Source organism: Anas acuta, chromosome 12, assembly GCF_963932015.1.
Source record: "Anas acuta chromosome 12, bAnaAcu1.1, whole genome shotgun sequence".
Classification (NCBI taxonomy): Eukaryota; Metazoa; Chordata; class Aves; order Anseriformes; family Anatidae; genus Anas; species Anas acuta.
In genome coordinates, this window is record NC_088990.1 from 21,048,160 (window position 1) to 21,075,299 (window position 27,140).

Below are 27,140 nucleotides of genomic sequence, written 5' to 3' on the forward strand. Positions count from 1 at the left end.
TTTTTGCTGTTGTTATTGTTGGATGGGACCATTCATGACAATGGTCAGGATAGCTTGTCCATGTGGTAGATTTTTTTTTCTACTTTCTCTTCCCTGAAGCACTAGAGCAGCTCAGACCACATGAGATATCACTGTTTGGCTGGCATGAAGGAGTCACCTGTCTGGCAGAGAGGTCTCAGCATCTCTCAGAGCCCAAGGAATTCTCAAACAGTACCTAAAACTGAGGGCACCCTATGGCATCTCTGCTCTGGTCAGCAGCCCTCACTGTAGGACACAAACTTGGATTTAGTTACGATTCAGCAACGATATGAACAGAGCTCGGAAAAGTTGTTGGTGACTGTAGGAAAAAAAAACAGAAAGCAGACCATAAATCAGGTCATCAGATGAATTCAGAATGCACTAATAAAACCAGAGCTTCCAATAAATTTCACTTCAGGCAGAATAGAAATGTTTTCTTGGTCGAGTTCAGGATAGATGATACTTTCAGATGTGTGTTAAGCCAATGCAATCTGTCTACAAAAATGTTTGCAGACAAACAGCAACGGCTGGTCCAGAGACCACATCAGCTGCACATTTTAGTATGATTGAATACAAATATAAGAATCTCTAGTTCTCTGAGCAAAGCTGAATCTAATTAATTTTTTTTTTTTTGGTTTCTTGCTCTTTCATACTGTGCTATGATGACATTTGAACAACAAATGCAGTCTTGGTAGGTGGGTCTCCTGGTATTGCTTTTTATATGAAAAGCTTGCACTTCCCAGCTGAAGTCCAGATGCTGCATTTATGAGGGTATTTTGTCCTGATCAATTTTTAAAAAACATTTTTCCATCCCATGAAATTAATAGTTACCTGGGGAAATACCAGCTCCTCCCCGCTCCTGCAAATACTAACCTTTCCCGGATGGGAAGGGATCTCTCCTTTCCTTTATTTACCTGCAAGATGTCCTTACAAGTGCTCAGAATTACAAAGGGAGAAGTGAAAATAAGAAAACCTTTGTAAGTAGAAAGTGTTACAAACAGAGCAACTGCGCACACTCCAACTGAGCACGCTGCCTTCGAAGGCTCCATTATACTGACTAAACCCTGCATAATCTTCCCAGGGTCACAGAGTGAGTCATTAGCAAGATGGCACTAAGACAGAGGCATCCTGATTTTTGTAACTACTCTGATTACTTTAAGACCCCAATTTAAAAGGGCATAGGTTTGTGCTGGCAGCACAGTCACACAGATAGCTACTTACAGCTTTACAAATTGGTTTTCTTGCAATCGTTTTGCTCCTTTGTGCTTGTAGTGCTTTTTGTTTTGTCTTTTTTTTTTTTTTTTTTTTTTTCAGTTGTCTGTGTGCTGTTAAAATTATTCATGTTTTGGCTACAAAAAAACAAAGGACAGCAGAGCTGGGCAGCAGCCTCACCACTGCCTTTGTGCACCCACCCCAGGGCTGCTCCTGGTCTGCTGGCCCCGAGTGACCTCTGCACACTTGGCAGCACTGTAGCCAGGGTCTGGTCCTCAGCAGAGACTTTAGGCTGCTTCAAGCCAAGCAGTCATCCATGAGATGAGATGGCTTCCAGTTCTGTTCTTGTCAAGCTGTTCCTGGTTGTTGCAGTGCTCTTTCATACAGGCAGTCTGCTGATGGCTGCTCTGGCATTATCATTAACAACAAAGAAGCACTGCAAAAGTGCTGATGTGACTGGTCAGCCTTTGGCTCCACGTTCACAGAATCACAGAATTACTAGGTTGGAAGAGACCTCAAGATCATCAAGTCCAACCTCTGACCTAACACTAACAGTCCCCACTAAACCGTATCCCTAAGCCCTCTCTCTGTCTCAGTAGTGAGTTTCTTGTGCCTTTCCAGAATTGGTGAGTATTGGTTTTGGTCTGTGTTGGTGGTGTTTGCACCCACCATGTAGCCCAGAAGTGTGTTGGGCTGGCTAGGCCCATCTAGCCACCACATCAGGGAGTCACCTGAAGGCTGGCTCAAGGTACACCAAAAGAAATGACTGGGGGAAATGCTCACTTGACACTCTATAAATACAATTATACAATTATTTTCTGGGAATATATATATATATATGTGTATATATATATTTATATATACACACATATATATATGTATATATATATATGTGTGTATATATATATACACAAAATATGTTGCTTGTTTCCTAGAAGGACTTTTCATGGGTCACTAAAATAGCTATTTGTAATTTGTTATACCTTCCTCCCCCTCCCCCCCCCCCCACCTTTGAGGCCTAACTGACGACAGTTATTCAAGTAGGTGTGCTTCAGAAAGCTGTGACCCTCCACAGAGAGAACAGGGTTTGCCATCCTGGCTGATCCTTTCATGACAAAAGCATACTTCAAGTGGGAAAGCAGCACAGCTGTGCAGCAAATGACAGCTATGTACATTTGACTTTGCATTGTATATATGAAGGCATTTGACGAAAACCACGTCAATAAAAAGAAATTAAATTTGCTTCTGCACTCAAAAAATACACATTGAAGCATTATGTTTGGGATTTTTAGCAGTGTTTCCTTTCCCTTTAGAAGATTTTTTTATTATTATTATTTTTATTTATTTTATTTTTTTTAGGAAGCTACAACTAGGTGCCATTCTATTGTTATAATGTGCAAAGTAATTTCAAATGATTAATACCTTGACACTGTAATCTTGTTAACAAAACATTTTTATCATCTAAAATCAGCTTTTGATTAAAAGAATACTTCATATTTGTTTTGGGGTACTGAACTACCCTGATCATTTTAAAATTATGTGTGATGTTGGCCCATACTAAATATACAGCATATATATTGGGCTTTATTGTCTGTCTGAAAAGTGAGTTTCAATTATTAAGCATTACTAAGTGTTTAGGAATGTCCTGCTATGTGTAGGTCTGAAACTAATTTTGCCAGGAATGATCTCTATCTTTTTGAAACCTACATTTTAGAAGGAAAAGACTACCATCTTCTTTCAAAACTACTGTGTTTGCCCAAAGTTAGTGTTTTCCTATTCCTAACAAGAGGTTGATATGGAAGTACACCTGTGCGCATCACCACTGGCTGCTGCAAGCTGTTTGAGCTCCTGTGACACTGATGAGGGGATGTCTCTGTGCCTTCATCACCAAGCTATTAAAGGCAAGCTTTTTTTTTTCTTTCTATTGTAATCCCAACAAAACACCTAAAGTAGCCTCAATAACAATGAAGTTAGACATTCAGTACATCGGAATATTTTATTTTCACTTTACATGCGGTGTTAAAAACCCAAAGAACGTATTATTTACACATCCACAATACAAGTTTACAAGATATCTATACATGTTAAAGTACTCTATAGTATAGAGCAGCTTCATTTAAGGGTTACTTTTTTATGCCGTACCATTAAAAAAGATACAATCTGCGTTTACCTTTGCACAAATGGATAAAGCATCTTTTATTATTAAATTAACAGAATAAAGACTAGGTTGAATGTTAGAAATTTCAACATAAATACTGAGAGAACTCACATTACCATCTACAAGGCAGCACAATGTTACAGGAGGTTATCAGGGTTCACATACATTTATCTTTTGATTTCACACAAGTCTGTATTAATTAATATTTGTAAAGTGAATTCAGATCAGTTTTTGTCTTTTGACAACCAAGTACTTTTTTATGTTATTAATCTGTAGTGTTTTAGTTGCAAGACAGAAGTGTTTAGGAAGAGAGATCATTGATTTTTGGATCCAGAGGTCTAAGGAAATAAATGTCCCTTACAGCCTTACAAGAAGAAATGACTACTTCTGTCCTTTATCCTTTGTTCTGTAACAGAGATCCAGTTTTCAGTGACTAACCTTTTCTCCCCTTAGAACACGTAACATAAATCTCCACCATCTCTGAAACCCACTGCAGTTATTTGTCCTGCTAATTCATGATTATTCCTCTGCCATGGTTATTGCTATATTTATGTTCAATAAACAATGTGGTAGTGTATAGTTTGCAAGCTAAAATAGCTATCTGTGTTGAACATCAGCTGCAAGTGGATACTGTAAAACCTACTAAATAGCTTACACAACTTTAGCAGGTGTTCCATTACCCTAGAAACCTCATTTGATTTCACATTATAACTGTTTGATCCTTCAGAGAGCTGGAGTGGAATGTTTATCATGGGAAGGTGATTTAATGCTGCTGTCTTCTTGGATTGTAGGCTGCCTTTAGTTACTATTAATTATCCTTGCTTTTTATCTTTTTTGGGAGGGGAGCGGGGGGGAGGGGGGTGCTGTTGAGAGGTTTTACAACTGGCACTCAGGAGATATGTGCTATAGTGAGAACACTTGACAGGGTTGTTTTTTTTTTGTTTGTTTTGTTTTAGTACTTTTATCATTTGCATGAATAAGGCACAAAATGCACAGATTCAGGTAAACTCACACATAATATTTACAGAATATTGTCATTACCTGCATGACTTTGGAAAAAAAAAAAAAAACAAACCTTACTTTACACAACAAAAACAAATTGATTGCACTACTGTTGATTTTTCACAGACTGCTTCTGCCAGGCCAATTAATGTTTCCTCTTTTCTACAGACAAGAGTCTATCAGACTGTAGGGCATTATTAAATGCAACAAAAATGTAACCTTCTCTAGTTACATAGGCCTTTGCCAAATGAATTGTTGATTATTAGCTGCCCTCAATGAGACATACAGGGCTCAAGTTCACAGTGGCCAGGTATTGGATGGAGGCACTGTGAAAACACAGTAAAACTCCCCCATTCCAGCCCAAAAGACTAGATTTGAAATGTACAGCTCTGAATCAATAGCAGCATAACAGAGTTATGAAGAATTAAAGGTATCTGCTCTCTTTCACTGGGTGACTAGTTCATAAAGGCGTGTTATCCAGCAATGTGCAGTACTTCGCCAAAAGTACTAAAGTAAGTACTAAGTAAAAGTACTAAAGTAAGTACTAAGACTGCAGTACTGTCGCCAAACTGAACTTAGCTGTCGGCTGCAGAAGGCAGAGTCATCTGTCTGTTCGGTCATGCTCAATGTAAACAATTCCATAGCATAAAAGATGCAATGGGAACCTAAGTACATCCTAGTGTGTACAGTACACACACACATCCACGCACACACACACAGCTTTATCTGTGGCACGAACAAAATGCCACGCACAAGAGAAAAAAAAAAATATGCTACAGTTGGGCCAGAGACTGAATTCCAGCAAATTGATTATTAACCCAGATATTCATTGAGACATTACCATTTTCTGACATTTGTGCAAGAGGCAAGGTGAATGCATACATATTAAAATGTTCACATTTAATGGGAAGGACCACGCTTAATGGCAGTCTAAAATGGAACCCATTTTTTCAAGTATTTGTTTACAGATTTCTTTTCCCAAGAACATTTTAAGCTATTTAGAACAGTAAAGTAGTCCCCACCCCATTGTGCTACATGTCTCCTTAGCTCCAAACAAAAGAAATGTAATGACCAGCACTTTCCTTTGTTTTTGTTTGGTTGCGCTCAGCAAGTACACAAAGTCTTGCTATAGCTACATGTGGCAAAGACACAGATGTTGCTGAAGTAAAGACAGTTTCTTTGGCCACTTTGTTCTCTGTAATTACAAGCAAGTCTCTGTCTTACGTGTCTACCACAACATCATCTCACAACCTGTACAGGTCAATACCACACTCATTTTTAGGACAGATGTCCTAGTAACTGTATTTGTTCAGTGGTCTGACTGACGTTGTCTGAGGAACAAATGAGGGTTTTGGTGGCACATCAGGTTTTAAGGAGGGTGTCCTCTTTATTCCTGTACGAGGAAGGGTGCCATTGCTCGTGTAACTGCTTTGCCGGGACAAAGAAGGCTGGAGGTGAACACTGACAGGTGTCCCTTGAATGTAGTCCATCTTTGTGCCCGCTGTGGGAGTCACATACCCCCCCCGATTAATACTGGGCTGTCTGGATAACAAAACACCGTTTGGTGAGTTTAAGTTTTTAGGAAGGGCAGATATTGAATGCCTTTGTGAAGAATTTTTGTGATAACCTCTCTGCCTTTCCAAAGAGGTCATTGGTACTGCAGGCGTGGTGGGAACATCCACCCGTTTTGTGGGGCTGTTTCGTGGAAGAGTTGATGGAGGAGAGTACAAAGATGCCTCCCTGTTGGGAACTTTAGGTGGGATCTCAGACATATTTCCCATTGGATCCAGCATTAAAGTCTGGTGGGCCACTTGGATATCTCCCATAATTGCTTTGGAATTACTAGTAGTTTCATTTAAGTGTTTCAGGAAATCATTCAGGGTGTTCCTGGAATCAACAGATCTCCTGTGGTCTCTTTTGCTGGATGGTTTTGTAAGTGGATGATCAATATGTTGCATCTTTTTGTCTGCCTTGTGCGCGTTAGAATTTGAGAAAGATGTATTGTAATCATGAGTAGCGTTGGGAAGAACAATAGCACTAGGGATATGTCCATGACTTAGAGGAGAGTGGGGTGGAGGACTGGAAGGAAAAAACTGCGGGCTTTTTAGTGGGGTTTCCTTTCGTGAAGCATTGAGATTACTATGTGCTTTCTCCGACTGACTTTTCATGGCCTGCAGAGTCTTTTGTTGAAGAACTGGTGTAGATTCAGGAGTTGGAAGTGCAGCTAATTCTGGAGGCTGGCCCCTGTGGTCCATCATCATGGACTTCGTATCCCCATTTGGTGGCAATTCCTTTCTGCTAGTTAACAGGTTTGTGTAGAGTTTGGGTGAATCAATGTTTTGTTGATATTCCTTGACGGGACTATCGAACAACCCATTCAGCTTAGCAAAGCTCCCACTGGAGTCAGTACAGGACTGGGCAGATTCTGCATCTTTGTGTATTTTTCTGGATTTTCGTACGAATGCATCCCGATAACAGTAAACGGCCACTCCCGCAATAAAGGCTCCCAGGACAAAAGCAGCAAAGACACAAGTGATTAGGACATTCATGTGTACCATTTGGTTGGACTCTCCTGATTGCACTTCCCACCTCACACCTGCAAAAGACATGAAGTGTATCATAAATTTACATGTACTTCATACTGATCCATTTCAGAAGATGTTAGTCTGCCTCAGGGAAGGACAGCAGTGTCTATTAAGTGTTTTCAAGTGCTCTGTGCCTACTGTTAGTGTAAATCTGCAATCCACAGCACTGGTGAATGCAAATAATTTTATAAATAAAAAGGACGGAGTTAGCATTGATCAGCCTAAACAAAGACTGTCCATTTTCTTTTGTAATGAAGAATACTTGTCAGAGCTTCACTCCTCATATTAGATTTGGCTGTACACTGTATGCTATCGGTTTAGCCTGTCCCCAAATTTCCTTTAAGACTCACAAATAGGGGCCTATATGCTATTAACATTAACGATTTCTGCTGGAAAATTGAGGTTAGAAGGTGCTACTGGGCCAGACAGCAATTAATAACTCAAGGATGAAGCTCCCTCTCAATTTTCTGCCCAACTCATAAATCAGTATCAAAAGAGAGACAGGATTATGCAAATGTTGTGTAGAACTGTATAATGTACATACTGCATTGTTTAAACCACGTCAATACAATCTGATGCAAAACTTGTAAACTAATATATCTACAGCTTGCTAGCCTTGGAGTAGCATACTTCGCATTATGTAAGCATACAATTTTCAAAGTTCAAGATTACAGCATTCTATTAAAGCACTAATTTTTCTTTTCTGCTTGTAGTCAATAATGAACTTACATAATACTTGCATACCATTAAAAAAACACTCCTTGCAAGGTTAAGTTATTACATAATGTTAAAATTTAGAAAACTTTTTGTTAAGACAAAGTTGAATACTGGATTTGCTTGTGATTCATGTATTAACCAGCTCCCTTTGTTTCTTGAGACTTTTAAAGCAACCACAGACATCTTGCAGCTGAGACAATGTTAGTTTTTAATGAAAGTAATTCTGTTAACTATCCCAAGGGATGTTAAAATGAAAGAGCAAGAGTGAAGGAACAGATTCGTTTTTGTTAGAGGCAAGGCCTTTGAACATCGTTAATGTTCAGGGTTATAGGTTTTAATGGCACTGTGCAGAAAAAGAAAGAAAATAAATAAAGTTCACTAATAGCTATGACACAAAATATGATTCAGAACCAAGAGCAAATGATAACGAAAAACTTAAAGCAAAATGGAAAATAACTGCAACAAATTAAAATGACAAATGCACTGCCATAATGGCTGATAGGAAACCTGATATGTTTTGGTGAATGGTAATAAAATAGAAATGTTTTTTTGGCTGGTGAGATTTTTCAGTAAATACAGAATTGTGCAAACATGTCTGTCAGCCAGCTATTCTGTGTACTGATGAAGACTTAAGTTTTGTTTATGGGGCTGGAAGCTTCTTGAGCCTTTGGTTGACTGCAATAGTCCTGCTGAATTGAAATCTTTGTTGCTGTTAGAGCCTAATCAAAGGTTCACTTAGCTGAAAGAATGGCTACAGAAAAGATGAATTACATGCCATATATGTTTCTTTCTGTGTTCAGATTAAAAACTACCTCTGTGTCTCCATGTACTGAGACCTTTTTTAAAACCAACCCTCATATCCAGAGAATAAAAATTCAGCACATCCTTACTCAGATTTGACCACATTCTTCACAAACGTGCCGCTGGCAGCAGTTTGGGATATGCCCCACTTAAAGCTCCATATCATGGAGCTGTGTTTTGCTTTGTTCCTGCCCCTGCCCGCTGCAAAACCAAAATAACAAAAAAACCCTGCCATTAAGCTCTTGTAAGCAACCATTCATGAGGACTAATAGTCTTATCCAAACTAGACTCATTTGAAAACAACCACCAGAGGTGCAGATAAGTCCTGAATTTAATTTTTTTAATGCATCCAGAACTCCCACTGATTTTAATGGGAGCTTTGGAGCACCCCAGGAATAAAAGGCCGAGCTTATTATCTGTGTTTCCCATTATAAGCTCTAAGCAGCACTTTGAACGCTGGTTAAATAGGTACGAGAATCATGATTGCACTGTCTGCATATTCACAGGAAATGGGTGTAAAATATAGCCCAACAATCACTGCTGTTACACTTAAACCTTAGAAAATGCTGAGACTATCAGGTTTCCATTCAGCTGCAATGTATTCCCTGGTAAGGCCTTACCCTTTGGGACACCTGATAATGGATCAGAATAATCAGAAGTGTTTGGGTCATCTTGAACTACAAATTTCCGAGAGCCAGTCACTTTAGGTTTCCAGGAACCAATCACTTTAGGTGATATAACTGGGATACTTGCCATTGTGGTAATGGAAGCTGAGGAGAACTCCATGTCTGTGGTGGCAAACAGATTTTTATTAATGTGTATTACAGTCGTCAGGCTTTCCTCGCTGTTTCATGGCATATCTAAGCTATTGCTGGAGACAGTATTTAATGGGAGTTACTTGACAGCAAAATGTGACCCACTACACTTTGTAGAACTACAGAGGACTGATTGAAATCAATTGCTTCAATACTTTTAAGTATGACAAAAACAAACAAACGAAAAAAAAACAACACACACATTAAAGCATCAACAGCTGCTAGCCAAAAAGCCAGAGAAGTCAAACATGAAAGCAGTGCAAAAGTTGATATAAACAACTGGTAGAGATGAAAAGCACAACTTGCACTACTTAATTGCTATATTGTTCACTGAAGACAACACATTCCATTACCTTCTAAACATCTTCCAAAAATATAATTTTACTTAGAAAGATACATGCTTACTATAGGTTATTCCTGAGAAACCAGATCAGCTCCATTAGTGCTATTACAGGATACCAGGAACTGTTGAATGAACCATTTCTTGAGGGAACGATGAAAGGAATGTTCTTAACCTCTATTTTTTAATGGTTCCTAAGGAACAATATCGTATAGATTCTGGCTCCTCTGTTATACATTTACTGAACAGAATCACTACAGCCAATGTGGAAATGCATGAGCAGGAAACATATCAAATTGGGTTTACAATCCAAAATCTACTTTGCACAAAAGTATTTTGTGTTCACTGTCCCATTAGGTTTAAGCGTGTATGTCTGTGATGTGAGATTTGACTGAGAAATGTACTCCAAAAGCATGCTCATTCAGGTCTTGAAAATCAGGTTCAATTGTATCTGTTCTAAAATATCACTTTGAAAATTCAATTGATAACCACTAACTGAGACAAGGTAGCATTTCCATATAAAAGTTTTGCTTTGCTTTCCTAAGCAAGTATCTAACTTACATTATGGTTAATATACCTGGAAAATATTTGTCTCAGACATTACTTCTTCTCAAGTTACAGAAGTATAAATATAATCAGAAACCAAACCAAAACAACAACAAAAAAAAACATGTTGTTGCACTTTTGCAAATTAAACATAGAAATAGATTCTTCTCAGATTTGTCAGTCAAACATGCCCTCAGTTTGAAACAAGAGACCAAGTTCCAGGAGGAACACTGGAAAATACGGCTCAGTCTTGCTCCTGTTGAAGTCAACACAGGTTCTCCTTTTGAGTTCAACAGAGAAGCATTGGGTCCTGCCTCCTGGAACACCAAGGGCTGACAATGAAAACATTGTTAGAAAAAATCACTCAAGGTGAAAAGGATGTGAAATTCTCTCTTACAGCAGTACATAAAGCTTCCTAGGCTACCTTTGTTTACACAAGTCCTCATTCAGCTACACAGTTTGTGATATTTTTTTCCATTAGCACAAACTACTTATAACATTTTAAAAATATAGAAATACACATTTTCTGAAATGCGTATTTGTACAAAAAGCTTGCTGGGAAAGAAGGAAAGACGAAGGGAGCAGTAAGGAGGAAGATGATGAAATTCTGCAATTCATCTACTAGAGATGACCAATAGGGGCATTCACAAATGCGTGGCTGGGGATACAGAGTAAAGCTTAGTGGACTTTCGTGCAAGTGAAGATGTCATCTATATTAATCAGGCTCTTTAATAAAAGATGTCTCAATAAATAATGAGCTGTTAACATGCGACTACACAGGGTGAAGTACTGAGTGAGAAGAGTCTGACTATCTTTACCATCAGTGGGAACATGAGTAAAAGCACAAAAATGAAGGATTGCCAACTGTGCAAAAGGAAAAAAGGGCTGAAAATGCTGAACTGAAGGAAAGTAAAGGTCAGTAATTCAAAAAAATTAAAAAAAACTAACCAGATGTTGGGTCGCCAAATATTTTGTAATCTGGTGTAGCTGTAGTAGGCAAAATTTCTAAAAGAATTAAAGGAACAAGTAATCAGTAAAAAGTAACAAAAAGAAAGCAAAAGATCTCAAACCTGAGTGACGGAAAATGAAAACTAAAATATTACTGGTTATAAAAAATAAATTCTTCAATACTTTGCTGTAGACCCCAAGTAGTTGTAAACCGGTGAAGGAGAAGAAAGACAAAACTCTGCCACCCAGGACCAAAAAGTTCATTTGTGAACATTCACAGTAACAACAGGTGATGTGTTCATCGTATTACTGAAAAATTCATCATAAATTTAACATCTTTAGTGAAGCATGGCCACAGACTACTGCTGAGATATTATAAATGAAAAGCAATGACTATGCCTTACCATGGCAGTCCCCAAGCTGCGCTGTGTTGCCATATTCTATATCTTGTACATATCCTCCAGTGCTGTGGTTGTATGAAACAAATAAAGAGAACCTGCAATTAACAGTATTAATAGGGAAAAAAATAGTGATTTTTTTTTTCCTGGAAGCAATAAATGGAAACATTCAGTCACCATAGAGAGGCAAAACCTAGTGTATGGCCAAAAAAAAAAAAAAGGTTTTATAAAACACACCATTTGTTTATAACCAGGCTTTAACATTGTATATACAATGCCAGTCAGTAGAAAAGATCATGTTCTTCATAGTGACCCTGTCCCATCTACACTGTGTGTGCTCTTGGCTTTGGATAGAACTGTGCAATTATACTAAGCTGAAGTTTGAGCTAGCCTGCTACAAAGGCCCCTTTTTAAGATACAACTGCTAATGCACTATATATTACAGACTAGATCTTTGCATAAAGCCTTTGATATGTATATACATCACCCTAGTTTCAGTGTGGAGGCAAAACCTTTCCTTTTCCCTACTCTGAAACCTGTGATTTTCTATTTTCAATTGACTGTGCCCTGGCTGTGAGCAGGGCTGGGAGGGGACAGCGTGTACTGTCCTGTCTGAGCTGCTCAGGTTTACAGGCAGCAATTTGTTGCTATCCTGCTTCCAACAGCTCTTCCTGCAGGTCTGTTTGTCATCACACACACATGTAAAACCCCCACCGAAAGGAAGTCTTCACTTAGAGTTTGCAGAATTCAAACTTTCAGACTTCAGCATTCTGTTCTCTCATATATATAGTACATTCAAAAAACAGCTCTAAAAAACAGACATTTATTAATTGAGCGCAAGGGAACAGGCACAGGATACAAGCTTGTATAGTCTACAAAATACATAGTAGAGATGCTGGATTAATTTGAGAAGGAGTACTTACGGCATGCCTGGTGTCACTCTTCCACATGCCTCATTGTCTAACCAGCCACAGTATGGGTCCCGTGAAGCAATACACGCCCTTGCAAGAGAAAAACCCCAAAAAACATGCATTTTTTTAAAATTTCCTTCCCCAGAGATATTGGCACCCTTCCTTTAAGGGAGAATTCAGGAACGGGGCCGTACTTTTTACATGACCCGTGACGCTCACACCGACTCAGAGGAATTCTAATGACGCAGCTGGAGAATGCCACAAACAGAGCATGGTGGTCTCTATCTAGCTGAAGGGAGATGACTCTTCTGTCTTCCTCACTCTCAGCATTACACCTGTTAAGAAAAATAATGGGAAGCCATTATTTTACAACTGTAGTACTTTGGGCAGAGCTTATGCTGAAAACATTTTATTTATTTATTGTTTGTTTGGATACTGAAAAAGGAATTCCTTATATAAATACAACGTACTAGTCTTTTCTGAGTGGCTTGTAAGCAAACATGATTTGATAAGCTGGGTTATCAATACTGACTTCTGACTCTTATTTACAGCTACATGACTATTTTAAAAATACAAATTCATTTTCTTTGTTCTCCCAGATGACATAAATATCTCAACAGAGCAGAACAGGAGTCCTGTACTGGGCACCTGTAGAGTCTAATTTCCAAATCCTTTTTTTCCAGAATAAACACATTTAAAATGATTAGATGTAGTTTATTTATTATTGGTCACTGTTGAGAAACCCTCAGTAAAAGCTCTCAGTGTTGCTTTTTAACAGCAGATTGTTCTGATGTTTGATATTCAGGAAGATGTGTATCTATTTGTGGAAGAATTAGACTGTATCACTGACGTCACTAGAGTGGAATTAGGTTGTTCACTTGACCCAAGCGAAATGGCAAGTAACCAAATATTTTCAGGTTATTCAACATGAGAAACACTGTGAAATGACAAATAAATGATGATGTTGGTAATAATGAATTAGTTTTGGTTCACCATCATTTTTATTTAGCTAAGTACCAAGGACTAGATGAAAAGCTACATATTTTAGGTGTTCTGGTAATACTTACTTTGCATGATTATATGCTTCAATCTCTTCCAGTAATACACTGTCATTCAAAGAGAAAGGCCTGGTCTTTGCCAAGATTTTAAGTACTACTCCTGCTTCAGAGCCAACAAATATGACTGTGTAGTTCTGGTATGGTCCAGCAGCGTGGTCTACAGCAATTGCTGTCAATCTGTATCTATCAAGACCAAAAGGCATGTCATTAACTAACAGTGTGTTTCCTTGTTTTCCTTCTCACATGCTTTAACTCTGAATTATGTCATACCTGACACGTGTTTTGGTAAACCAAGGCTCCTCAACAATTGAGGGAACAGCTGAATCCATCAAAGGATGAGATTTAATGAAGGACAACGTTTCGTCTGGGAAATCAATGGAGGTTTTGTAAGCTTCTGCTAGGCCATGTTTTGCACAGCAGCCAGGTCTGAAAGGAAGACAACATTATTTTTTCCCTCTTGATATTTTAGTTAATGAGAGAAGGCAGCCTGTTAATGAGCATCCTTATGGTTAAAGTGTAAAGCTTTGCTTTGATTTTTACCGAACAAGTCACCCAAGAGTGCAGCTGATTTTAATGTAGGCCTTTCAAGGACAGTATTACGGTATCATAAGTAAAAACTTTTTACCTTGGCTTTGGTACTTTGTCTTCAGGTACAGCTGTCCAAACAGAGTCGGGAGTCTTTTGTTCTTTAAATCTCCCTTTGAAGACCTTCTCAATGTCATCCATACTGAAAGCACAGACTGCTGAACCAGGGATGCTGTAAAACAAGAAAAATAGTTGCAAGAACTCAGACTACAATGGCACCAATCTCAGTGTAAGAGAGAAGCAAAAAACTACCTTTGATAGAAGGTTGCTCATCTCTCACCTGTTAAGCTGTGTAGTGAATACACCGACAACCGTAGGGACTCCATTGATTTCTATTATGTCTGTGATAGACTGTAGAACATCAAAGTAGAAGAATGAATCTCCAGGAACTGAGCAGTTGAGGCGAGCTTTTAGAAAGGATGTCCAATGTTTTTCCAGGACTCTCTGAGAACCCCCCATGTCATTTTTGCAAATGCGTGCCACACGGGAATACACAGCCTGCAAAGGACAAAAAAAGAAAAAGGAAAAAGGAAGAAGGCTTGAGAGATGCAAGGGCGAGAGTTCTCGTTTCTGAGATATTAATAAAGAACACTGAAGATCAGAAAGGCAGTTGTCATTCACCCATGCAGAAAGAAAGAAAGCAAACAATGTTTAGCTGCTAGTGCACAGGCATTTTAATGTATCACCAAGCAAATGCAACTCTGCCAGCTTGTCCCCTACCCTTCTTGCCTTCAAAATCATATTGTTAGTGAGATTTAAAGACTCTAATTAACCATGTGTAAAGGAGTTAATAATTTATTATAGAATATCCTTCCATGGTGAAGCATGAGTATTATACTCTGTACTGGTATGACTGAATTATTCAATACCCAGGGACATTAGAGAAACTTCTTTGAAACTCTTCTTTTGTGTTGTTTTCTTTTGTTCCTTTAATAAGCATGAAAAAAAACAACACTCAGATTTTCCATTACTTGCCACAACAGTTAAGGCAACAGTGAAACAGAAAGATACCTGTAGAGAGCTCTCCTAACTGCATGGCAGAAGGAATACAAACAACTTTTTGGTTGAAGAACGCCCTGTTCTATTTTTCCTTTTTTTTCCTCCCTGTAAATTATAAAATTGGGATAACTACATAAATTTTGTACTAGTCCCTTCTTCTTATAGTAAACTGTGCTTGTTACTGTTGCTGTTTTAGGATGATCTAACTCTGCAAAGACTTGTAGCTAGCAATAGCTTGCTGTAAGGATACTCACCTTGCCTAAATTATTGTGCTCTACAGCAATTTCTCGAAAGAAGAAATAAACGTAGTTCCCGTATTCTATGGCATGGAGGAAGTGTGGCTCTGTAATAAAGAGCAAGGAGAAAGTTACTTCAAAAAATCGTTCAATTGGCATACAACACTGACTACACTGTGTGATTTGGCAGCTTTTCTCCCACAGGAGAAGCTTCTTCTCTATACCAGCTAACAAGAGGTCTAGTCTTCCAGACACTTGAGGATGTCTAAATATGGGTGCACTGGAGCTTAAATGGACTTTAAGGCCTTAATGTTGGCTAATGGACTATAAAAAAAAAGCCTCAAAGGAATTGCATTTCAGCATAGTTATTTTGTGACTGCAGATTCATTCATTGATGTATTTAACAAAAAAAATTGCTTTATTGATACTGCTTTCTTATTGTGATCATACCATGTTGAAAGCTGCACATATGGTGCCAGTAAGACATGCTGGCTGTGAATTACCTGACTCTCTGTGCCACTGAAATTATATTCACCATTCATATGGGAAAACACTCCCCCAAATTACCTTTTATCCATTTGGAATCATACTTTATTGTTCTTAAGGCAGATCCATCCCCCATGCTGCGATAAATAACAGCATCACTTGCCAGGAAATCTGCTACAGTTGCTGAGTACAATTTTCCATCTAAAACGGAAGTTGAAAATGTGGTATTAAAAAGCCTTTAATAATCTACAGAACTCTGACTAGGCTGTATTTGTCCCCATTTTTTTTACTGCCATTCTTCCACAAATTGCTGTAACCTATTTATTAACAGGTCAGCTTCTAATCCTTTGGAGGCCCTTTAAAAAATTTAAGAGTAGAGGCACCTTGACACCTTTAGTTTTCCTGTGCTTGCTTTAAAAGCGCTCTGGCTGCTCTGGTGTCATTAATCATTTAGACTCATTACAAGCAAAGTTCTTACCAGCAAAGAGGGCGACATTGGTTTGTCTGGCATCAAATGGGCATCTTGCCAAACCACTAATTTCCTCCCCATCATACTCCAATGTATTCAGCTAGAGAAGAAAAATAAATGGGTGGTAGTGTCATTTCTATTTTGTATACTGGCACAAAAGCATAACATTGTCTTTCCACAAAACTTAATTTAGCAAATTGGCTTCTGTCTGGTTTTATTTCACCTTGAAACACTCTCCAGTCACACTGGCTGTATTTCCTACAGCATAATTAGTGCAAGCAAAACCAGTAACAGATTAATGACATATTCAATATCCTTACCCGATAGTATCTGCACATAGGATTAAATGCATTTGTTCCACAGACAAATACCATCTCATTGTTTCTTGGAACAAAGACTTTAATGAAGTTATGGCATTCATCCTGAAAAGAGAGTTAAGATGTATCAATCACATATTTCATGTATACAATTCACATTAGCAGGTGACAGTGCATGTGATAAACTTACTTTATGTTTGCCTTTCATTGCACAGTTCTCTCTGTCCTGCTGCCTTGACCTCCATGTTAATTTCTATTCAAATCAAACCAGAAAAATGTTCATTTTCTTTCCACAAAAAAAAAAAAAAAAAGAAGCCAACAACAAAACAAACAAACAAAATACCTCCAAGCCTCCCTTGCCAATTCCTTTATCTACTCACCCTGCTTGGAGTAACTTCTGATTTTGGAACTTCATTCAAGTTTACAGTGTAAACTTGATCCCTGTTTGCCAAGAATAAAAAGATACAAGTCACTTCATTAATTAACTGGACTTAGTTTTGTTGAGCTAAATCTATTTTTAGAGTGTTTTGTTAGACAAAAAGTTTCTATGAAATGCTTATTTTCTGCATTATGGGAGAAGTTTGTGCATGGGCAAATAGGGTAATGTTGACTTTATCGGTGTGGACCTTAGATTGCACCTATAGTATCCAGTTGCCCCATCTTTCCATTATGTTGAAGACTAATCCAGACTGTAAATAATCAGGTGTTTTACACTCACTTCCTATGTCCCTGATGCATCAGTCCAAGTTTAAAATAATCAGGGGAGAATTTTATCAGAGCAATAACATAAAGGAGGGAAACGAGTATTTTATCATTGGTTTTAGCATAACTACAGTAACTGCAGCCTTCAAATCCAATTTTCATGCACTGGCCATAGATATGGTATGTTTCTCTGGGAAGTCCTCCCCCAGTTTTAATTTTTATCATATTCTGCAGATTTTTTAAAAATGAATTTTATACGTTAATGCAAAACCAGAAGAGAAAAGAATTTTAATCTAATAAACTGACTGAAGGAAAATTACCTGCCAGCGATATAAAGTGTGTCTCGAATTTTCAACATCAGTTGGAAGTCCAGTCGGTGCTGAGATTCATTGCCTGAAGGGCGTCCTCTAAATACTGGATATTGCCTTGAATCTGCAAGTAAAAATGGGCTACACCATCACTCAGGATTATAGAGCGAAAGAATCAATATATGGCATTGATTAGCTGTATATACTAGGTGTAGAAGGGTTTAAACTAAATTCGTTGAGTAATGTCTTGAATATAAATGAAAAAAAGATGGATAATGTCAGCAAATGTTCTTTTTCCTGAAGTTATTGCTGTATTTCTGATTGCTTTTTTAAGAAAATGATTAAGTGTTCCATTAAAGATACAAAGCCAGTAAACACATTTCAATTTGAAAGGAAACAGTTTTGTGTTTTTTTTTTGTAACTTCCCAAGGAAAAAAAAAAAAAAAAAGCATTAGAACTTTTTCCCTAGTGGCTAGGGATTACTTACAGTGGTAGTCAACAATGTTAATAGGGTCCTCATCTTCAGGGAAGCTGACAGCTCGGCATTGGGACAGACTCATTAGCATAACAGAGGCACAAAGCAGAGGAAGCCTCATGGCTGGTGAAAGCTGAGCACTACCTTTGTGGCAACACTGTTTAACTACCTGGAAAACACGAACATACCAGTGAGATTTCAGCAGCACAGGGCAATAACGTGACTTCCTACCACAGAAGGTGCGTTTCCTTTGTGTTTCAGCACTGGCACCAGTGGACTTAATCGATGCTTCTGAAAGGCCCCTAAACGTAGAGTGATGGAAAACTGCTGCATGACATATCCCTGCTCAAACCTGCTCTGAAACATATGGATATTTGCTAATTTTTAGCTGGATTTACAGGCATTTCTGAAAAAGCTGATGATTGTCAGCCCATTTAATTCATGGGAATAACAAACAGAGCATGCAGGCTGCTGACCTGGCAAGAAAAATTGTCAAACTTCGGATTAGAATTTTAATTAAACTACAATCTCTTCCCATCCCCTCTATCACCGAATGTCATCCAATAAAACCCTTTCCCCATAAAGTACTTAAATCTTATCCACAAAAAGTCATGACACACACAATCTGTCTGAACATCCATTCCATGTTTTAAAATTACTGCTTGTTTCTAGGCTGTGCCATCATACCACTAAGCCTAACAGGCTCATTGCCAAAGACGTTATGTCTAGGACCAGGCAATTGATGCTCTGCCTCGAGCACTGGCTTACACATATGTGGAGTGAATGTAAAAATGCTGCCTCTGTGGTGCACAAGGGTTTGTTGCATGGTTTGCAAGTGTGGCAAAGAAATACAGATCATGGTGCTGAACTGAGCTCCTAACAACCAGCCTTCCCCCTAATGCTATTTGTTATGATAAAAAGCTAGCAACTCAGCAGCAGCTCTCATGGGGTTTTTGGTTGTTTTTCTTTTTATTTTGTTATATATGTGCTATAGATTATATAGCACATACTATGATAGCAACACAGCCTTATACAATGAAGCTGTTTAGAGGGGTAAGGAAACATCATGTCTCCAATTAAACTGCAGGGATATTTTAGCAAGCAGAATTCAACTACTCAAGTTGCAATTTGGGTACGACGCAAGAAAACATCTCAAAGTGAAATGCAATCTTTAATGACCACAAGTGGTCTGAGCAGGGGTTAGATTTCTCATTACAATCCTGGCACATGCGGTACTATTCCCTACTCCAACCTTTTGGAGACATTCATTCAACCCTGATTCACAGGTCAGAGCTTTGAGTCATCCGTCCAATGCTTTACAGTTGCTGAAATCAGTTATTAAACCTTTGTCTAAACAGAATAAAATAAGCCTTTAAATTTTAATGTTTCAAGAATTGTTGCGAGATGTACATGTTGCCAGTACAATGTGCCAGCCCTGATCCAGCAAAGCACATAAGTATTAATCATTTAATAATTTGAAAAGCAATTTAAAAAAAAGAAAACAACACTTCATAACAACACTTAACCTTTTAGTACTGCTTACTTGGGTTGAGAAAACTGTATTTAACTGTATTTATTAATTGATACTACAGCTGGCTAGGGGCAGGGCTCCTTCCATCCACAAAGCTGCTGAGCTCTGTGAGTTCAGATTGTGAGGAGACCAACTGAAATGCAGATAATATTTGGTGATGGGAGTGGAGCTGTGGATGTTGTCTGAATGCCTGTCCATTATGGACTGACCTGAAAAGAAGCATTTTCCACCGTTAATGATATTTCTGTATCTCAGTCCACCCAGCCAGAACGGATGGGTTGTGCTTTTAGTCAAGACTGATGAGTGCAGTGGTTAATAAACACTAATGATTCCTGGCACTTTCCCTCTGCTCTTCCTTGTCCTGACATGGCCTTTTCAGCTGAAGCATCTTGCATTAAATTACTAATGAGCAAACTTAAAACAAACTGGAATTAATAAAGTTAGTTCAAATTAGTTCTCTCTTGTGAAAGCACTATTAGAGCAAAGTCCTACAGCACAGTGGCTCCCAGACACAATAACGAATCATTAATGGTTACACAGTTCTTTTTAAAATTATAATTGATATATACATATATATATATATATATTAAGAAAATCGGTCTCCAAATATCTAATCCACTGCTGGCCCAGTGAAGGAAGAGAAAGGGAAGGCATATAAACAGTACGTTGTGTTAGTGGACAGCAACATCTACAAGGTGCTTAGTAAAAGCCCTCCCTGTAGCCTCATCTCCTTAGAGAATGAACCAAGACAAACTGCAAAGGAGCAAGATGTCCTCCCAGCCATGTAGGCTTTAGTTAGCGTAGAAGATGAGGCCATGCATGGCCCACACATCATGACGCAAAGAGACCTATCCTGGCTGCAAAATGCACACAGCCTGTAGTTGTAAAAGTTCTGCCAGTATGGGTGTATCTTAGGAAGAGTGTTTTTTTTTTTTTTTTTTTTTTTTTCTCTTTCCTTGCCATATCTCATCTAGGAAGAATTCAATGGGGCAATGAATTTGAAACTTAAATGTAACTTCCCTTACAAAAGCAAATACTGTCTTCTGGACACAGAAGGCTGCAGAGTACAAAAGGGCAATTTGTCTGCGTATGGGCCACATCAACAGTGACCTAAAAAAACAACTTGTCACAAAAACAAAAAGGAAACTACCAAAATGCCAGGTAAAGGAAGAGGGTATCATTTCTCTCAGATTCAACTTTCCTGATGATATACACCCAAACTCTACTCCCTAGAAAACAAGGCAAAGTTTTGTAAATGTAAAGCCACAGGAGGTGTGAGACTGCATCCTGAGCAGGAACAAACATTTATGTCTTCCTCAAGAACACCCCCCCCCAAGCTCTAAGTATTTGTTCTGAATATTTACTCTGAGAACACATAAGAGGTGGGAATACTTACGTTCAGCAATTCTGTTAGCTAAACCTTTCACAAGTCTTTCAAAAACAAAACACCTACATCTGCTTGAAGCACAGATGTTTGTCATGGCAAGAGAAACACACAGGGAGACGGACTGCATCAGCAAACCATACCTAGTTAGGTAAAAAGTACAGCTTTCCTTATTTTGCTTGTGAAAATACTACACGCAAATGAACAGTAGTCCTGATTTCTAACTACATACAAAAAATGAAAAGGCACCTGCTTTAAGAGGGCATTCAAATGCAGCTTTTAGCTGCGGGGCACAAACTTCAGATCAGAACCACTGAAAAGAGAATAAACCTAAAGAACAGCAAGTTGTTCTTCAAGAACAATAAACCCGTTCCCTGGATAATCAGAAAAATGGGCTCCATCTAGCCATTGGAACAGGGGTTTATGACAGCCAGGTGTATGCTTCTGGTACACACAGATATGCTGGTGTGAAAGACGTAATTTTTGCTTCATTCAAGCCTATTCTAGAAGCCACTACTGTGGACTACAAATAACAATGCTGAAGTATCTGTTTGGACCAGAATAGCTGATTACGAAATGCTGGCAATGTCTACCCTCAAGAAAATGTAGAAAACAATCATACTCTGGGTCTGATAATTTTTCCCCAGCCAGGATTCAGACCAGTCTTTAATTAATTTCTCCTATAAATTGCATTCCTAGCATTTCTGTTAGGAATCAATTCATGGCAAGTGCAATCTTTTGGAAATTACCATATCGCTATCCCTGTTTTGCAGCTGGGTAATAGAGGCACAGACAAAGGCTGAATTTGTGACCAAGGCCAACAACCAAGGAAACCTTTAAAGCACCTGAGCTGCTCTGGGTTGCGTTACTCTCCTGGCAGCATAGGCAAAGCTGGCCAGTGCCACCAACACAGAAAAGCAAGGAACAGATCAGAGACGTGGGCATTTGCTCCACACTGTAACTAGCTGTGCCTACAAATACAGAGAAATAGATGTATAAACGTTAGCTGTTGGCACAAATCCACATCAGTAAAGTGGCACTCTGAGTGAAACAGGCCTTGGGGTGAGCACGACTGGTCAGGAGGAAGGCAGGCAGTTGTTGCAGATATAAACGGGCTCTTGGTGTCTGGCACCTTTCAATCTCAGATACGAAGCCCATCCTTCAACTCCTGACTGGGGGAATCCAGAGGAGGATATCATTCCTGCTAAAATATAAGCCCTTCTTCAAACAATCACACATGAAGGGGAATAGGCCACTGTTTCTTGCCCATTAATCTACTCCAGCCTTTGACAATGCACTGGTGACGCTCCATCAATCATCTTTGCGTGCGCTGCCACGGAAAAGAAGAGGGGGAAGGGAAAGGGCATTCAGCCAACTGGAGAAAAGCAACACATAAAATAACTTCGACCCAGACTGATGCAATATCTTCTGTTATCTCAAAAGAAACTATAAGTCTCCTTAACACAGTAAATGTTTCTCAAAACGCTAAACACAGACGGGAGTGCAAGAGTGGCAAATCCAGGCAGAAGTTTGAGATAGGTCATAATGAAAAATACATCCCCAAAATTAGTTCACTTTTGGAGAATTTGTTGAGGCAAAGGAGAGTAGGTTGCAATAAAAAAGCTGAAAACCAGGTACTTAACTCAAAAAGGCTTAACTGACTGCACCATCTTCCTTTCGCAGCAGGCCTAAACCAGGCTCTGAGGCGAGATCAGGAATCTCCTGGGTACGTGGAACTATGTTCTAACCATGGTGAGGGTCAAGCAGAACTGATTGGTAATATGCTGAGTTTAGTCAATTTACATGATGTGTTTTCACACAATCCCAAGTGGCTTTGACTAAGCAGGAAATCCCCCTCGCCCTGTGGTCCCTACCATGTGCAAATGGCTCCCTCAAGGCACTGATTAGTGCAGATGCCCTAACTAGTGCATTTGAGATGGTACCTTCTGAAATTTTGAGCATGAAACCCTTCTAACAATAAGCCAGAAAGAAATGAAAGAAAAGTCCTTAGTGATACCTTTCACAGATGCTCGGAAAGTTTCTCATTGCAGTGGTGTAAAGCTTTTTAACCCGAAGACTGCTGAAACAACAAAGGTCTGTTGGACTGGTTAGAGCAAGTCACAGACAACCTCACTTGCAACCAAACAGCCAAATAAAGTTACGCTGGTCGCAGAATGGGAATTTACTTGTGTTTATCACCTCTCCCAACTTTTTTTTTTTTTTTTTTGTATGTAAAGGACGAGTGGGGTTAAAAAAGGTTGAAATGTTATTTAGCCTCAGTGATTATTTTTTCAAGTAGAGATCACTTTTGGTCCACTAGCTGCAGGCTGAAAAACATTAGTTGAGAAGGGTGAGCTCAAATTCTGGGCCTCATGAAGTTCACAGCAGCACTGGCACGGCCTTGGCCCTGGGGGAGTAAGGCTTTGCGCATGCCTTCACTTGCTGGTGGTTAACGGCTATGAGGTGGGACTCCAGCTTGAACTCCAGCTGCAGAAAGGAGAGCTTCCTAGTAAGGTGCTGGAGCAGAAGCTGCCCTTCACCAGTGGGTAGCAAAGAAAGGCAGGTTGCTGCTGAATTTGACTAGAAAGTCAATCTTTTCAGAAGCTAAAATATTTAGTACAAGATACATGAACGTGGTATGGGCCTTCTCTGGTGCCCTAGGTCCTTTGTGGAAATGTATGCATTGGCAACCTTGGATGCACCATGGTATTCAGTTAGAACAGCACCTCCACCCTGGCATGGACTAAAATGATTACAGCAGTGCCACTCAAGGGTAAACCCAACACCAAAGTGTGCGTCGGTAATCCAGACCTGAAAATGCAGCATTTTCGTATGATCCAAGACAAAATATATGATCAACATGGCCTGGGGTCTGATGGCTTGAACTGTAGAGAGGGAGCAAACAATTCTTTGTCCTACCTCTATTTTTGGTCTGTGTCTCACTGTGTGAAACAGGTATGAGGAATTATTTGCTTACATGTGAAACAGAGTTCTGCATAAAATGCAATGTTCGACTAAAAAGCTGTATCACTATTTACTACATGAGAAGCAGGGGGATCAGATTCCTATACTGGATTATATCTATCCATAGGTTTTCTAATAATGCAATTGTGACTTATTTTGTTTTTCAGATATATTTTCTTGTAAATGTGTTTCTTTTAATGAACAATGACTTCAGTAAAGGTTCTGAAGGCAGTGCTTGGCACAGAGATTTAGTATACATTTAAATCTCAGAGATTGTCTATAATATGGTAAATCCACACTGTGGAGTTTGGTGACAGACTGCTTCAGCTAATTATCAAATAACACAAGAAAATATTTGTGGTTATAATAGAAGAAGCATACTAATGTATTACTGTGGTCCCTTTAAAAACTTGTGGCATTATTATCTATAAATAAATAGATAAGAAAAAATGTTCCTGTCCCATAGAAGTGCACTCAACTTTTAACTTGCAGTATGTAGCCATTCGTATTTTTATAACAACAATTTTAAAATCTACAGTTCTGAAGAAAAAAAAAATAGAATGTTGGGAGCCATGATGTTAATTCAGCACAAAAGTGCAAATAACAAATGTTATTTTAAGATAGTACTTTTTTTTTTTTTTTTTTTTTTTTAAGGATTCTGCATTAACACCTCTTGATCTACGTGTAAGAAAAAAAAGAAAAGATGGTTTAGGATTAAGTGATGAAACCCTACCACTGAGTATCACAGCTTTCATCTTAATTGGTTTATGGTATTGCTAGTTACACTTCAGTTGTTTGCAGGCTTTTAATGTTACAGGAAATGCATCCCTCTTCTCTGGAACAAGCTGACAGAACACTTGCAAAATGGATAGGGTGACTTTTAATGATGCAAATGCTTAGTGGATGATTAGATGCACTTTGAGGGCTAAATTCTCTTGTGATCAAAAATTTACTTGAACACAAGGTAGTTTCAGCAAGAAAGGAAATAAAATGCTGAGGAAACCGTGATTGCTTCAATTATGTTTATTTTAATTTTTGAGAGTGAACGTTAACTACCTTCCTTTACCAGGGCAATATAAAAGCCCTCCAGCCAAAAACAACTGAGTTCAGCTCACATCTATGATAAAATCTGCTCTCTGTTGTACAAAACTCCTGAAATATATGCTCCCCTTGAAAGTCTGCCAGGGTTAAGCTGTAGGTGATAAAGTGCAAGGTACTTCAACTTATGCAGTACTCCAGATTCACCATTTTAGCAGGTCTGCATTTCATTAATTCAAACTGCTTGTGCCCAAGTTAGACTGCCCTAGCAAATGCTAAATTTATTCACAGAAGCGTCCAAGGACTGTTGCAGAGGAAGTCTGTACAGGGACGTTTGGGTCCTGTGCTGTTCTCTCAGCACTGATCCTCCCTCTGTTAATTCCTGGCCGCAGGTGGCACTGCTAGCATGTGCCCCTGTCCCTGCCCCAGTCCCCAGTCAGCTCGAGCAATGCCATCCTGCTGAAGCAGGTGGCTGCAGCTCACTGGGTGAGCTGGGTGTCTCTAGCTCACAGCTGTATCAGAGGTGTCTGGCAATTTTCAGTAGTGTTTAGTCTGAAATCTTTTTATCCTGAAAACTAGAGTGAAATCTAAAACTGGGGTGGCAAAGATCTAATTACTCACAGTAGTACATACAGTCTTGGATGTAGGTTTAGAAACAACCCAGCTGCCCCCGTCAGCCCCAGGCAAAACCCTAAAGCTAGACCATAGTACTACCTATTCCTCCCTATAAGAGTTGGCTACAAATGTGGGTGAGAGCCCTGAGTGAAATAAGAACCTTGTCTACCTGCAAGCCTACAGTACACGATTTACATAGCAAGACTGTCATTCATTTCAGCTTGATTAGGCACCATCTGATAAGGAGCTCTATGACAGGTATGAACCAGTATTTGCAGGTGAGAGCCTAACAAAGGTCTCTGGCACTACTTGGACAAGTCCAGCTGACACCAGAGACACTGTGAACGGCTAGTGGCACTGCAGGTCTCCGTGCTGAGAGCCCTGTGGTCCTCCAGAAGTGCACATAGCAACCTTCACCTCGAGCAGCACTCCAGCCATGGTCCCCAAAACAAGCACTGCCAATTTAGGCCTGGAGACCAGGAGGTCAGGATAATGGGGATAAGATGTTCTGAAATGGGACATTCAGGGGAAAGAATATGCTGCAATGAGCAGCATAGCTGAAGAACAAAGGGTACTGTGGAAAAAGGTCACATCTGCAGTTCAACAGGCTGTGCCCCAGACAGTGTTGCTGTCAACCTCACTCCAGAAAGCATCTCCTCTTCCCCCTGCAGAACATCCCCACAGCACTGCAGAGCTGCACCTTGCTGGGCCATGAGGGTCACTGGCTTGAGCTACTACTGCAGCTGGGGAAAAGGGCTGCTGAGTGGCACTGCTCTCACTTCAAAGAGAAAGTAAATGGCTGCCAGAAAATGTGAGGGGAGAGGGAGGCTATCAGAAAGAAACACATCAGAGCATCTTAAGCACTGCGCTAGTATTATCAGCCGTTCTTGGAACTTGAGCAGTCAGCCAGCCTCACCCACAGGAATACTGCCTCTGGAGACTGGTGAACAGCATGTTTTTAACTGGTCTTGTTTTTTTCTGCATGGACAAATCTGGTAGCCGGCCACCCAGTTACCTATTTGTATATGCAAAGCATGTGCTTTGCCACTTTCCTGGCCACAATCAATTACATGTACAAATGCAGGCATGAAAAACTGGAGGAAGCCCAAGCTCAAAGTTAACGATTACTATTATCTTGTTAAGCATTAAAGATTAACTACACCAGTCAAAGGATGTGTTATGAAATGTCTTTCCCAAGACAGAAAGTAAATAATGGGAGATTTTTTTATTATTATTATTTTTCCCTGTTCAAAGACTACTCAAAATTTAGAATAATTGCTTAAACTGTTGCTTTTATTTACCATAATATCAAAATGCAGTCCCTTGCCACGTGACTGTTCATATTTTTACTTGAGATGTCGTGCAGAAACACATGGAAATCTGGTGAAGGCAAACCAATTTTAGAACATGTTCCGAGCAATTGTTTTGCAGCACTGCCCTACAGTATGAAGTCTCTTACATTTCTTAAATTGCCTAATCAAATGCAGACTCTGTTCCAGTCACGCTAAATTTTCACATAATG

At 39.2% G+C, this 27,140-nt stretch overlaps 1 protein-coding gene and 1 long non-coding RNA gene across 16 annotated transcripts in view; one reads left to right on the forward strand and one right to left on the reverse strand.

Annotated features, from left to right (window-relative positions):
- Positions 1-27,140, forward strand: part of LOC137863112 (uncharacterized) — a 160,675-nt gene that overhangs the window by 127,680 nt on the left and 5,855 nt on the right. The window lies entirely within an intron of this gene.
- The window catches only part of SEMA6D (semaphorin 6D), a 233,526-nt gene continuing 210,596 nt past the window's right edge, over positions 4,211-27,140 (reverse strand). For 7 of the 15 annotated variants that reach the window (XM_068695977.1, XM_068695978.1, XM_068695966.1 and 4 more), the window contains 18 exons: positions 18,099-18,255; positions 17,624-17,735; positions 16,982-17,042; positions 16,792-16,854; positions 16,605-16,706; positions 16,294-16,384; positions 15,897-16,016; positions 15,348-15,436; positions 14,375-14,592; positions 14,135-14,266; positions 13,780-13,935; positions 13,519-13,692; positions 12,646-12,786; positions 12,464-12,541; positions 11,547-11,638; positions 11,143-11,199; positions 9,114-9,281; positions 4,211-6,986 (listed from right to left, as the gene is read on the reverse strand). In XM_068695977.1, the coding sequence (XP_068552078.1) occupies positions 5,683-6,986; positions 9,114-9,281; positions 11,143-11,199; positions 11,547-11,638; positions 12,464-12,541; positions 12,646-12,786; positions 13,519-13,692; positions 13,780-13,935; positions 14,135-14,266; positions 14,375-14,592; positions 15,348-15,436; positions 15,897-16,016; positions 16,294-16,384; positions 16,605-16,706; positions 16,792-16,854; positions 16,982-17,042; positions 17,624-17,735; positions 18,099-18,207 (3,267 nt within the window). In that variant the 5' untranslated portion in view covers positions 18,208-18,255 and the 3' untranslated portion in view covers positions 4,211-5,682. The remainder of the gene's footprint in view (positions 6,987-9,113; positions 9,282-11,142; positions 11,200-11,546; positions 11,639-12,463; positions 12,542-12,645; positions 12,787-13,518; positions 13,693-13,779; positions 13,936-14,134; positions 14,267-14,374; positions 14,593-15,347; positions 15,437-15,896; positions 16,017-16,293; positions 16,385-16,604; positions 16,707-16,791; positions 16,855-16,981; positions 17,043-17,623; positions 17,736-18,098; positions 18,256-27,140) is intronic. The other 8 variants (XM_068695968.1, XM_068695970.1, XM_068695973.1 and 5 more) reach the window with 8 other exon arrangements.